Source organism: Myotis brandtii, unplaced genomic scaffold (assembly GCF_000412655.1).
Source record: "Myotis brandtii unplaced genomic scaffold, ASM41265v1 scaffold986, whole genome shotgun sequence".
NCBI classification, from domain to species: Eukaryota; Metazoa; Chordata; class Mammalia; order Chiroptera; family Vespertilionidae; genus Myotis; species Myotis brandtii.
Window position 1 is genome coordinate 2,847,844 of NW_005372102.1, and position 14,174 is coordinate 2,862,017.

At 60.3% G+C, this 14,174-nt stretch overlaps 1 protein-coding gene across 3 annotated transcripts; it reads left to right on the top strand.

The window, feature by feature from the left end:
* Positions 1-7,949: 7,949 nt before the first annotated feature.
* On the top strand, positions 7,950-12,792 carry SPON2 (spondin 2, extracellular matrix protein). Of its 3 annotated transcripts, none has more exons than XM_005886446.2 (6): positions 7,950-8,459; positions 8,833-9,093; positions 9,417-9,640; positions 9,717-9,908; positions 10,248-10,422; positions 12,032-12,792. In XM_005886446.2, the coding sequence occupies exons 2-6, from the start codon at positions 8,871-8,873 to the stop codon at positions 12,214-12,216; spliced, it is 999 nt and encodes a 332-aa protein (XP_005886508.1). In that variant the 5' UTR covers positions 7,950-8,459; positions 8,833-8,870; the 3' UTR covers positions 12,217-12,792. The 3 variants fall into 3 exon arrangements, with proteins under 3 accessions (XP_005886508.1, XP_014388991.1, XP_005886507.1); XM_014533505.1 differs by having other exon boundaries at positions 7,952-8,459; positions 8,868-9,093; positions 12,038-12,792; XM_005886445.2 differs by having other exon boundaries at positions 7,954-8,459; positions 8,868-9,093.
* The last annotated feature ends 1,382 nt before the right edge of the window (positions 12,793-14,174 follow it).

Consider the following 14,174-nt stretch of genomic DNA (forward strand, 5'->3'; position numbering starts at 1 on the left):
TTTTATTGACTTCAGAGAGGGAGGGAGAGGGAGAGGGAGAGAGGGAGATAGAAACATCAATGATGAGAGAGAATCATTGATCAGCTGCCTCCTGCACGCTCCCCACTGGGGATCGAGCCCACAACCCGGGAATGTGCCCCTAACCGGAATCGAACCCGGGACCCTTCAGTCCACAGGACGATGCTCTATCCACTGAGCCAAACAGGCTAGGGCGATTGCCGGCATGTTAATCACTGTGTGAAGCCTGGTGATGAGTCCTCAAGGTCGGCCACGGGGACTAGCTGGCTGGGGCCACACTCCCCACCCCACTGGGCACAGCCCCTATGGATGCAGATCTGACATGTGGGTGGATGGGTGGCTCTGGCCACCATGTGCAATGAGCAAGGCCCAGCTCCCCCGGTCCTCTGCAGGGTGACACTGTCAGGCTTGACAATCAGAACATCTGATGTCCTGGACACCTGTGACCACAGCCATTGGCTGGCACCATGGCTCTGGCTGTGACAAGTGGTGAGGGTTCTGGCTCAGCCAACTAGGGGCTGTGGGAGGTGCAGCCGCCCTGGGGGAGCAGTGATGGGCGGCAGAGGTGCCGGATCCAGCAGGGCCTGGCAGGACTGCCCTCCACTCCTTCGCTGAAGGCAGCACGCTTCACCTGTGCTGTGTGATCGGAAATCTGGGGGAAGCCTCCTGTGTAGGAGGCTCAGGAGCCTGAGGCTGCCCACCCTCCAGCTTGCCTGTCACCCTCCGCCTTCTCAACTCCAGACCGTGAAGCCGCACCTGGAAGGGAGCCTGGTCCCCAGCGAGGGCTCAGCTGGGGCTGCCCAGGGAAGCGTAGTCTTCTATTGGGTGCACCCCACAGGAGGCCACGAGCTCGGGGTCAGGAGGCCAGGAGATTGAGGCTCCTAACTCGCCAGCTGTGTGGCCTCAGGAGCTACTCGGCTTCTCTGGGCCTGGCTCCTCCGCATCTGAGAGCAAGAGTCTAAGGCCTGAGGGCCCTGTCACCACCTCTCATGTCTGCGGTGACACCGGGAAAGTGGCCACGGGCTAACAGACAAGAAGGTGCGTGGCTGTGTCCCAACACAGCATTACTGACCTCATGTGCCCAGAGAGCCCGAGGGAGGTTCTGAAAGTGGCGAAACCGTGAGTGCTGGCAGAGGGCTCGTGGGTGCTGCCGCCATGATCACAGCCACTGTGGCCATGCCCTCCAATGGGCCTCCGCTCTCTCCTCTCCTCTCCTCTCCTCACCAACCCACGGCCCTCCGGGCGCAGCAGGCCAGGGAGAGCTATGCGCCTGCCGACAGAAGAGCGTGTGACTCAAGGGAGAAAACACCACCACCAAGGCCTGCAGTTCACGCCTGCAGCCTGGACAGAGGACGGTGGGTGGCATCCGTGGGTGCGGAGGGAGGAGGACTCTGCCCCAGACAGCCGGCCCGGAAGGCCTGTGAGCACGGGAGAATTAGTCATCCCGCACCCCGTGCAAGGGAACACCCGGAGACTAGCAAAGTGGCCATGAGTCAGACAGAGGCCGCAGGACCGATGCCAAGATGGGACGACATGGAGGGAGCAGGACGGCGAGGAGCAGTGCGTAAGCACCACCCTGGTCTGGTCACAGTGATGTACGCCAGGAAGGTCTACGTGCCAGACAACGCGGACGCTGCGCACAGGCCAAGGGACAGGTAAAGGGCCCGCGCACGCAGGCAGGCCAGCTCGCGGGCCTCCTCACAACCAGCTCCTGGCAACTGACACACCAGCAGATACCGATCGTCACAGCCTCAGAGAGAAAACAGCACTTCTCAAGGCCACGGTGTTCTGTACTCGTCTGAAGAAAGTATGTTAATCAAAATGATCTTATTGTAATCCAATAAAACTTAAATAACAAAAAATGTCACGCACATACCCTCAGTATTAACAGTCGGAAACTAAGAGACACGCCTCTAGGTAGCTCTCAGTGGTTCTCAACCTTCTGGCCCTTTAAATACAGTTCCTCATGTTGTGACCCAACCATAAAATTCTTTCCGTTGCTACTTCATCACTGTAATGTTGCTACTGTTATGAATCATAATGTAAATATCTGATATGCAGGATGGTCTTAGGCGACCCCTGTGAAAGGGTCGTTCGACCGCCAAAGGGGTCGCGACCCACAGGTTGAGAACCGCTGCCTTAGATACAACAGGACATCAAATCCGAACACGCAAGCTGTCGGGAAAGCCACAGAAAGTAAACACGTCTCAGCAGAGCCAGGGGCTCAACTGACACGGAACTCGGATGCTGGGGGAAGGGTCACAGCGAGGGATTGTGTGCCCATCTCAGGAAACCAGAATGAGGACGATAAGGAAAGGGATAAGGAAGATAAAACCAGAAATTAAGTAGAAAACAAGTAAGTAAAAAGGAGAAATGATGGTGTTCTTGCTAAAACAATGAAGCAGATGCCCCGTCCGAGGGAGGCTGCTGTGTGCTGGAATCTGGAGCCCCTCTGACCAGGGAGGAGGAAGGGCCCACGCAGAGGAGGGCTGGCGCGTGCTGCAGTGCCGCCACTGCACATCTGAGCAGCTGTTTGACAATCTGGGCAAACAGGCCATTTTCTAGTGAATGTAAATTACCACAATGACTTAAAACAGGGGAACACCTGAATTGCGGAACACAAGAACCTGGGAAGGTGGTTAAAGGTGAAAGAATAAGGAGAGATCTGGGGACAGATGCTCACAGCTGAGGATGATCTGACCTTAGCTTGGAAGAGAAGTTATTCTAGTGTTATTTTAACTTTCCCAAGACAAAAAAGATGAAAACTCTGCAATTCATCTCATGAAACCAGTATAATTTAATACACAAACCTGATGTGATACAAAGAAAACGACAGACAAATGTCACTTATAAATGAAGATGAGAAAAAAATTAAATAAGAGATGAGCAAAGAGAACCCAGGAAGAAACTGCAGGCCCGTCCATCAGGACTCAGCAGGTCTGCACAGGCTCCAGGGTGGCTCAGAGGAGGACGGACGTAATTTCATCAACAGCCAGCACGGAAAATTCAGAGAACCCGATCAGTAAGCACTGACGAGAAATGTGGCGAAATCCAGCAACCATTGTTAATGACACTAATTAAAACAGGAGAAGAAACCAAAGACTTAGCACACAAGAGAGGCCACGCTCATTCTACACAGGAACACAAAACCCGCCCAAGACCTGCAGGCGCCTGGTGGTGCTGGCCGTTGCCATGGTTACTCAGCGTTTTCTTGGAGGGTCTAGCAAACACAGTAGAATAAGAAAATCAAATAAGTGACATAAACATTAAGAAAAATAGATAAAACCATTTGTGCTGATGACGTGATTGCAAACCTAGAGACTTCCCTTTACTTTAGTTTAAAAAATTAAAAATCGGTAAGAAAAAGTGACACAGGATGACTATACAAAAGTGAGAAACGTTCACTCCTCTAGCAACAAGCACCCAGAAGTAAAAGCAGTGAGGACGCCTGTCCACAGCAGTGACTGCAGTGAAGGCGAAGGTGCTGGGACCAGCGACCTGACCACAGGTGGGAACGCCAAAGGGCTCACTGCTCCTGCACCCAAGGGCCCTCTGCTCCCACAGCCCAGGGGCAGTGCCCTCCACCCGCCTCCCCTCCGCCTCCAGGGGTTTGGAAACAGCCCCTCTGGCTGCAGGAGGTGAAGAGCTGGAGGAAGTGGCCCACGCCCAGGCTGCGTTCTCTTGGGGAAAAGCTTTCATGCTGGGCGAGCTCTGAATCGAGTCAATACAGGCAGCCGTGCAGCGGGGTCTTCCCAGAAACCACGGGCAGGTCGGGGTGGCAGCTTTCCGGGAATGCCTCTGGAACGCGTTCCCGCCCAGCCCTTTCCGTCCGGGACAGACAGGCTATTATTGGTTTCCACCACGAATGCTGCACAGAGCTGGACAGTGGGGTGAGCCTGGGTAAATTCAGCCACCTCACAGCGGCCGAGGAAGGGGAGAAATGGGAACCCTGTTCGCTGTTGGTGGGAATGCAAAATGGTACAATCACTGAGGTTCCTCAAAAAAGGAAAAGTACCACCACATGACCCAGCAACTCCACTTGTGGGCACGTCCCCAGAAGCACTGAGCAGGGTCTGGAAGAGATCTTCGTGGCCCCGGGTTACAAACGTGGGAGAACCCACGTGTCGGTGAGCGAATGACTAGATGAGCAAACGTGGCCCATCTGAGCAATGGGTGTTGTTCAGCCTCAGAGAGGAGGACGCTGGCACAGCTACCACACGGTGCGCCTCGAAAACATCCCTCTCAGGCTTTGAGTCACGAAGGGCGCACACTGCAATGACCCCCTCACACGAGTTCCCTGCAGTGGTGACATTCGTCACGTAGGATGGCGGGTGCCCAGGGCGGGGGCAGAGGGGGAGTGAGTGCTGAGCAGGGACAGTTCCAGGTTCACAGGTGGAAAGAGTTCTGGGATGGGGTGGTGACAGCTGCCCACCAGTGTGACTGACCGAAGACCACTGAGCTGGGCACTGAAGATGGTAAAGACAAACAAACACCTTATGATTCAGCCCATTTTCTCGATAAAACCCACAACCTGCTGCAAGCCTTTGGCTGCCCTCCACAGGCAGCTGGTCCTGCGTCCCTTGAAGATGCTCAGGAACCTCGCCCTGGCTCACAGCCACCAGCCTGGGTTACAACTGCCTTTGTTTCCTGTTTTGCTTAAAGGCGAAGAACGTGTCGAGGCCATTGGGCACTCATGCTACTGAAAAAAAGGCATATTCTGACCTTTTTTGCCTGTTTTCTCTTATGAAGGAAGGGCATTTTCAGAAATCCCCACTTCGCCATGTTTGCTGAAGTCCTGACTTCCAGATTTGAATGAGACGCTGTGGTAAATGCAGCCCGGCACAGACAGACCTGTGTTCCCAGGAGGCGGACAAACCTGTGTTCACAGCCAGGACAGCACACCACCCAGCTCTGCGGCCCCAAAGTGTGGCCTGGCCTCCTCGGAAAAGTGGAGCTGGAGGTCACGGCCATGCTTGGCCAGAGCCCTGGGTTCCTCGACCCCCTGCACGGTCAGAGGGGGCATGGTTACTGAGCGAGGCTACAGGCAAAGCCCCCGCTGGGATAGCCGTGGGGCTCCCTGGCTCGGCACCTCCCAGACCCTGAACTGCAGAGGGTGTATCAGCCCGGGAGCTGGGATTCCCCGCGGGTCAGGGTGCTCAGGGAAACCTGGGTCCAGAGTGGAGCTGAACGGGAGGGGGTGGGCAGAGTCCCAGGCAGGAGGGGCGAGGAGCAGCTGGTGGCTTCGGTGGCTCAGCCCCGTCTGTCCAGCCTTAGCAACTTTGTACGCGGCTCACACCTGAGGCAAACCCTCTGCCCACACTAGGCCAGCTCCTGCCCATGACCAGGCTCTCCTCCGAGCCCTGAGGGGACGCCTGGAAGACTCCTGGGAGTGCCCTGGCCCAGAGGGGTGCAGGGAAGATGCGGAGAGGAGGGGCTGGGTGGGGGCCGGGAAGGCTCGGCCTGCAGAACGGAGCCGCCCTGGGGAAGCTGTGTGCGGTCTGTGGTGTCTGGCAGGAGCGGCCCTGGTAGATGTCTGCTGAGTGGGTGAGTGAGCAGACAAACGTGTGCCTGTGTGATGGGCACTTCATCCCCCAGGAAGCCAGACACAGGCCTGAGTCTATGCCGAGGAGAAGCCAGCCTGTCCCCCCCCTCACCCCACCCAGGTGGGGCTTGTGCCACGCCCAGGGAGGGCCCTGAAGCAGCCTGGCCAGGCCAGACGTAGAGGGCCCCTGGGCCAGAATCCACATGACGGGGTGACCAAGGTCATCTGGGTCCAGCTGGAGGCAGAGCTCCCTGAGGGCATCCTGGGTCTGGGCTCCATGGCAGGGCCACAGCTGGGGGCAGGATGACGACACGGCTTACCCAGCGCTCCCCGTATGCCAGGCCTGTCCTCGGCAACTCACAAACTCGGGCTCCTGGAAACCCACACCCTCTGAGGCCACCTGAGCAGCACAGACCCACCTCCCCACGCGGGAAGGCCTGCACAACTGCCCAACGCCCACCATTAGCAACACCCTGGGGTTAGACGCCTTTAAAAACGGCAAACATCCTCTGAGGTGAGTCTGCAGTGTCCACTCTGTACTACACTCATCTGAGCTACGGCAGGCGCTGAGGTCGGGGGGCAGGGGATAGGGATGTGCCCTGTAGCCGTTGGAGTCACAGGGGAGGGGAGCAGACAGGGAGCGTGGGGTGCAGACAGGAGTGTGGGGGTGCACAGTCCTGGCCTACAGCCACACCCTGGGCCTCATTCCTCTGAAACCACCTCAGGGGTGACTGAGCACAGTGACTTACAGGAAGGGACCCTGAATCAGTGTCTACCGATACCCAAGCACTCATTGAATAACAGAATCCCTCTAAAAAGTGTCTTTTCCGTCCGCTCCAGCCCCTCCTCCCGAAGCCTTGGGGAGCAGGCTTCTATCTATTGAGGTCACTTCTGTGTCCCCACCACCAAGGCCCAGAAAGTACTCAACACTTAGTCCTCGGCAGGAGACAAGATACAGCGTCCTGTTTGCAGAAGAGGAGCCTGAGGGTCAGAGTGGTTTGCAGCAGAGTCCAGGACTCACAAAGTCAGCCTAATCCCTACTCACTGGGCTCCCCACCTGAGGCCCAGCCCAGACGCAGGGCCACAGGTCACGTGTCCCTGGATCTCTCCTGGATGTCCGTGCCCCTCTCTGAGCACAGCAAATAATTGGGCCCCTTCCCCATCCCATGTGTCCTAAGAACCCCCTCAGGCAGATCTTGAAGAGGGGCCTCTACCACCAAAGGAAGTGCCTTCCTGGCCAACCTCCTCCCAGCCCCCACCCTGGACTAGGCCGGGCCCTGTCTCCTGGCCCCTGGTCCCCAGCAGCACATCCCAGGTGGGGACCCCGAGGGTTGCGGAGCTCTTCCGATGGGTGTGGGGGGCTGGGGAAGCGGCCCCCTGATGACGCTGGGCTGCCTCTCGGCCATCCTGGGCCTACTGTCAAGTGGGGCGAGCCCCGAGGCCCCCGGTGGCCGGTGAACAGGGGTGAGACCTGGACGATGCCTGAGCAAACAGGGAGAGCAGACGCGATATCCCAGGCATGTCCTGCCTCTGTCCTCCAACCCGGTTGCTGCTTCTCCAAGGGGAACCAGGAGCCAGGAGCTGGAAGATGCATCTGCTCGCGCTCCCTCAAGGGTGCGGCTTTCCCAGAGTTGACGGCAGGTCCACACAGATCCCCCGAGGCCATGAGAGCACTGCCCTTCTCCAGTGAGGGCCGCACAGATGCTGACCACGACACCTGTCCGCAGGCGCAGGAGCCAGACAGGAAAGATGGGCCTGAAGACAGAGCCAGGCCACTTTCTCACAAAGGTTTTTTTGAAAAATGTAGTTGCTTTCATAAAACACCGTGAGCGGGGGTAGGTTTGCCTGGTTATTTTTAAGTGAGTGAAGTAGCCTGGTGCCTCTCCATCGCCCATGCACAGGAGCTCTTTGGGTGTGAGGGTCCCGAGTCCACGTCTGAGCTATGGGTCCTGCCGTCTCCACACGGTGCTCACAGCCACTTCCCTGGGCTCCTGTTATTGCTTTGAAATGCAGGTGGCCACATGGCTTGTTTCTGTTTCCATTCTGTTCTTGTTGATTCTTTTTCTCTCCTTTTTTTGAACACGTGAAACATCCTGAAACCAGCATGCTTTCTGTTCACGCATAAGACCTCCCAGGGCTCGTGGGAGCGAGACCACCCTGCCCTCTCTTCCAGTTCCCAGGCCTGTGACTCGGTCCTGGAAACATTCTCCTGACAGTGAGAAGAGACAGACCAGAATCTGATGGCGGTGTCCTGCGTGCCAAGCACCCCTGACCTTTGTCCCTCGAGGGATGTGGGTCAGGGACGGGCGCCTCCTGTCCCAAGGGACCTGGCGGCCCTGAGGGAGGGCCCTGGGTGGGAGGTTCTCCTCCATGAGCACGCCCCCCACCCGCCCTGTGGTTCTGATTCCCTGGAGGGGCGCCCGCCCAGCTCTGGGCGTTCTAAGCAAGCGGAGCCCTGAGGCCCCTCTTGCAGCCTGGCTCCAGCACTCCCACCACCAGCAGGCTGCGGCTGTGGCTGCAAACACGCTGGCTTTGGCACCACCTCCAGGGAGACACTGGGAAGGCCTGTTGGGAAAGCAGAGAGCAGTAGGGAGAGGAGAGGGCGGGGAGGCTGGGAGGGAGGGAAAGACAAAGAAAGGGGTGCGGCAACTGGCAGGCACCCGACCAGAGCAAGAGTGACCTCAGCGCTGGAGAAGCCTCTCAGCCTCAGAGCCAGGCGGCCAGGGCAGCTGCGGGGCACTGAGTCCCTTTCTCGTCTGCTCTCTGCCGGCCGCAGTGGGGGACCTGGGCCTCGCTGGCCAGCCGGGTGCCATCCTCAGCATAAATTGGAGCTCTGGGCTCTTGCTGGGACCATCCCAGGCCACAGCCTAGCTGCCTGCCTTCCTGCTGCTCCTGCTGGGTGAGTACTGCGTGTGCGCCTCTGACCCCAGCCCCTAAGTCACCGGCCTCCTGGCTTCTCCCCAACCCCATACAGAAACCTGCAGCACCCCAGAGAGAGGCCCGAGTTGGCCATGCAGTTCTGGGTATAGTGAGTCCAAAAGTTGACCCTCCAGGTCTGGGTTCCCTCGGACGGCAACACCAGAAGTGGGTAACTGGGGATGCCATGCCTGGGCGCCAGGGCTCCAAACCTGTCGGGCACCCTAGGTTCCTAGACACACACCTGCAAATCCAGCTTCTCTTTCCAGAATAGGGGCCCGGCCAAGCCTGAGCCCGGAGGTGGAGCAGGGAGGGAACTGCTCAGGGCTGGCGTGCAGCGGGTGTCTGGGGACCAGCTCTGCAGCCTGTGGAGCTCTCCCCCCACTTCTAGGTGATGGAAATCCGGACCCCCGCCGCCGCCCAGGGCAGGGCCCTCTGGGCTCTCCTACTGGCCACACTTGGCACCACAGCCAGCCAGCCACTCGGGGGAGACTCCGTGTGTACGGCCCGGCCCCTGGCCAAGTACAGCATCACCTTCACGGGCAAGTGGAGCCAGACGGCCTTTCCCAAGCAGTACCCGCTGTTCCGGCCGCCCGCGCAATGGTCGTCCCTGCTGGGTGAGCGCAGCCCTGCCCCTGCGCGTGGCCTGTCCACGCAGGGGGGATGGCACCTGGCAGCTGCACCACACCTCACAGTCCGGGGGCACTCTAATCCAATTCACCTCAGTGCCAGCTATGTTTGCTGGACACCTACTGCATGCTGGCCAGTGATGGCCTGGCTCTGGGGTCGGGGGCAGGATGGCAGAGTCAGGGGCAGGCCACTGAACTGGTTCCCAACAGTGTCCCCGGGCAGCACGAGGCCACAGGGTGTCCCCATGTAACGGTGGGAAGGAGGGGTGCGCTCACGCGGGGCGGCTGCTCATGCAGCAACGGGCCCACAGGGGCAGCGCACAGCTCTGACTACAGCATGTGGCGGGAGAACCAGTACGCCAGCAATGGGCTGAGGGACTTCGCGGAGCGGGGTGAGGCCTGGGCCCTGATGAAGGAGATCGAGGCGGCCGGAGAGAAGCTCCAGAGCGTGCACGAGGTGTTCTCAGCACCCGCCGTGCCCAGCGGCATGGGGCACACCTCCTCGGAGTTCGAGGTCCACGCTAGGCACTCACTGGTAAGTGGCAGATGGTGGGAAGGAGGGCAGAGGCGTGGGCTGTGGTGGCCACCCTGCTGAGCACCTGGCCCCCCAGGTGTCCTTTGTGGTCCGAATTGTCCCCAGCCCCGACTGGTTTGTGGGCGTCGACAGTCTGGACCTGTGTGACGGGAACCGTTGGAGGGAGCAGGTCACCGTGGACCTTTTCCCACATGACGCGGGGACAGACAGCGGCTTCACCTTCTCCTCCCCCAACTTCGCGACCATCCCGCAGGACACAGTGACCGAGGTGAGGGCAGGGGAGGCTGTGACAGCACTGGCCACGCGGGGCCGCTCCTGTTGCCCAGCTTTCTCTCTTGTTTGGACAGCACCCCTGTCCGTAGGGTCACGGGAGCAGGGGTGTGGTCCTGCCCAGGAGGAAGCTGGCTGCACTACATGATGGGGGGTACGAGGTGGGGGCCCGGAGGAGGCCAGGCCTTCCTGGTCCCTTTCCCGGACCATGGGCCAGGTGCCCAGTGAGCCGCGAAGGCCCAGTTGGGGTGCTTCCACACTGCCCTGCTGGACTCTACTGGCTCCCACCCGGGCCAAGCACACAGCCGTGCTGACCGCCCTTCTCTCATCTCCCCAGATAACCTCCTCCTCTCCCAGCCACCCGGCAAACTCCTTCTACTACCCACGGCTGAAGGCCCTGCCCCCCATCGCCAGGGTGACCCTGGTGCGTCTCCGGCAGAGCCCCAGGGCCTTCGTGCCTCCCGCCATAGACCTGGGCGGCAGGGGCAACGAGATCGGGGACAGCCTCTCGGGTAAGCCCAGCCTCCCCCCCCAACTACCGCGTTCCCTGTCCTCCACAGCCGTGCTCCTGGGCCAGTGCTCAGGCCCCGGGAGCCGCCGTGCCCACCACTGGCGCATGGGGCAGAGAACCACTCGGAGAGTGTGTCCCACGGGCTGTGCTCAGCTCTCACGGCAACGGGCAGCTGCCGACACCCAGCCCTGCACCAACTCTGACCTCTCACCATGAGAGTGACCCTGAAGGAGTGTCCCAAGAGGGACTGTCTGAAGTGGCAATAACACCACCTGACACCCACCACTCTCCCAAGGCCAAGCCAGTCGCCCACATGTGACCCTACAAGGAGTGATGGTCCAGGGGCCGAGGGACGTCATCCACCCCCGCGGTGCTCCCCTGTAGCAGCCCCAACTTGCCATGGAGGTCACCCCAGTCTAAGCCAGGCTCTTGGGTGTGAAGTGCCCACCACCAGGCTGGGCCAGGACCCCAGCAACACCAGGGGTCAGGAAGGGAGTCAAACCAGGGAGGGCGCTGATGCTCAGACAGCCCAGGGGCCTGAGCTGAGGGCCCCAGGAGCCTGCGTCTCTGAGCAACTTCAAACATGGGTTCGGCACCAGACCTCAGGGGTCCTGGTGGTTCACAGCATGTGGTACAAGATGATGGGGTTCAGAGCATTCTGTGAGGATGACTAGAATTCTGGGAGACTTGGTAGTTGGTTGATTCAAGCTCTGAGCTAAAGATCAGACTCTTGCCCAACATGGGTAAGTGCAGCCGGAAGGAGGTGTGAGGGGGCCCAGCCCCGTGGGAGGTGGGCCACTGGCCTGTCAGGCAGACGGGAAGGGCCTCACTAAGTGGACCCCTCTGTGCCCTCCACGGCAAGCGTGGAGGTGGCACTGCCCACTGGAGCGGGAAACCTGTGTCAGGCCCTGGGTGAGTGTGGGGCCGTGCTCCCGCGTGGTCAGCTGTGATGCGGGTCAGGGACTGGGTTCACAGAGTGGGTGGAGCCCTCAGCGTGGGGCTCCCTGAAGCACAGGTCACAGCCGGGTCCCCTCCCCCAGGAATGGGACATGGCTGAGTCCCCGGGCGCCCGCCCACGGCTGCCTGTGGAGAGGAGCACAGCACCGGCTCGCAGCGTGGAAGCATTGAGTCCAGTCGTGTCCGTGGTTTCTCAGGAGGGTGGGTGGCATTCTCTTCGGCGGACTCTGAGCCACGCTGCGAGGGCGTTTCCCCTCCACCCCGCCCGCAGTCTGGAGCGGGTCTCACGGGTGAACACACCCCGGTGCCCTTCTGCCACCCACTCCTCCGGGCCTCCATCACAGGTCACAGCCGGGTCCCCTCCCCCAGGAATGGGACATGGCTGAGTCCCCGGGCGCCCGCCCACGGCTGCCTGTGGAGAGGAGCACAGCACCGGCTCGCAGCGTGGAAGCATTGAGTCCAGTCGTGTCCGTGGTTTCTCAGGAGGGTGGGTGGCATTCTCTTCGGCGGACTCTGAGCCACGCTGCGAGGGCGTTTCCCCTCCACCCCGCCCGCAGTCTGGAGCGGGTCTCACGGGTGAACACACCCCGGTGCCCTTCTGCCACCCACTCCTCCTCCACGCGGCTCACAGGTCTCTCCTGTGCTTGGTCCAGTTCCAGAAACGCCGCTGGACTGCGAGGTCTCCCTCTGGTCGTCCTGGGGGCTGTGCGAAGGTCTGTGCGGGAAGCTGGGAGCCAAGACCAGGACTCGCTATGTCCGTGTGCAGCCTGCCAACCACGGGGCGCCCTGCCCCGAGCTTGCAGAGGAGGCGGAGTGCGTCCCTGACAACTGTGTGTGAGCCCTGACCCGTGGCTGGCGGGCCCAGTCGCTTGGTTGGGACCACACAGCGAGCAGGACGAGCGCAGCTTCATCACCTCGGAGCCGCACTGCTGACCGACCGCTCTGCACAGACGTGCCCGCGGCCGGAGGGGACGTCGGGACCAGGCGTCTCCTTTCTGCAAGTTCTCCCTCGTGGCCCCCACACCCTAAGGTCCGTTCTTGTGGAGACTCACACGTCTGCTCTAGCTCACGTCCGGTGTGTGTACCACCCTGCGCCATGGTCCTCCGTGCAGAGGACGTGTGCACAATGCCTGGCCGGGTGCCCTGCAGGACAGCCACCCACCCCAGGCCCAGGGGCCGAGCCTCACGTGCTGGCTGTGAAATACCTCGGTCCTGGTGCCCAGGCGGCCGCTGGCACAGGAGCCCTGAACTCATGCCTGCTCCTCAGAGCAAGGCTGCCCCGGGCACTGGCTGCTCCTGGCATCCCAGCAGTGATGCTAGGGGAGATGAATAAAGGGGGGCAGGCTGGGACACCGCACCTGGCATTGTCACATGACTGATCTGTGCACTTGAATAAAGACTATCTGTTTCCTGACATTGGTGGCCATGGTCTGGCGGGCACTGGAAGAGGGCAGACAAGGGCCGCCCACCTGCCCCCGGAGTAGGGTCTCCCCCAGACTTCCCTGAAGAGCACACAGCTAACGTCAGAATATGTAAACATGGTGTCAGGCGCCCTGCACATCTGCAATCCCCTCCCCAGGCCACTGAGCACCAGGGCCCCACCTCACTGCTTACCTGCCCTGGCCCTTGTCTGAGGTTGGGGGTTCAAAACCTTGTGCTACCAGCAAGGATCCCTCAGGGACTCCCCAGTGAGCGGAGTGGAGGCTGGGCTGGGCCCTCAGAGGACGGCGGGAGATGGAGACACTTTCAGACCATTATTCCTCCTGCTTGGATTCCCGCAGGTCCCTCTCCCTCACCCATCCTGCAGCTACGGGCCTGGAGAGGGCTCCTCTCGCCCTACGCAGGCTCCCCCTCCATGCCTTCAAGGACCCAGGGGCCATATTGCTAGCCTCTCAGGAACAGGGGGTTCAGCTCCCCCTTGACACAGCAAGTCCCTTTGGTCGCCAGGCCCCTGCCCCATCCCCCCACTGGCTGGGAGATGCCCCTTCCCCTCCCTGACAGGCCTTCCTCCATCCTTGCGAACACTCCCCTCCTCGGCCCCATTCCTCTCTCCAGAACAGACTCAGATCCCCAAAGGCCACGCTGACCCTTGGCCTGGGGAGGAAGGAGTGAAAGCAGCTGCCTGTGACCATTTGCTAAAGGAGGGGTGAAGGCCCAGCGAGGGCCTTAAATGCGCTCACGCCTGGAAGTGCTGCTAAACAGACTGGCAGCGGCCCTGAGAGGAGGCACTTTTCTGCAGCATGTTCTGGGCATGTAATCTTGGGGCTCCCCTCAGAGATGCTTCATGACTGCGCTCCCCAGGGAGGGGTACCAGGCAAGCTCCTCAGGGAGCCCAGGAGGAGCCAGCCCTGTGTGCACAGCCCTGCTCTCCAGCGAGGCCCCGTGCTAGGTCTGTCTGCTCACAGACACCCCCGCCCCTAGGAGCTGGCTTTGCAGGCTCCCAGCGAATGGCTGTGGGGTGAAGGACATACACGTGGTGACAGCCACACAGCACTGCTTGGGCACATGGCAGACACAGCAAATTCTTGCTGCATGAGCAGGGACTCCACTCTCTTCATCTGTTTTGCAGGAGTCCTAACACTGAGCACGTAAGATACCAGACAAAATGAGACACCCTTTTAAAAAAGATAATACCCTGATGAAGTGGTAGAAGGTACGGAATTCCTCCAAGGCCAAAAGAGCAAGCAGCCACTGGGTAAGTGGTACGCGCAGGAGCCAGACCCCACCCTGGATGCCCTGCTGGCCTGGGATGTCCGAGGCTCTCATCTCACGGCACGCCCCCCCCCCCCCCCCCCC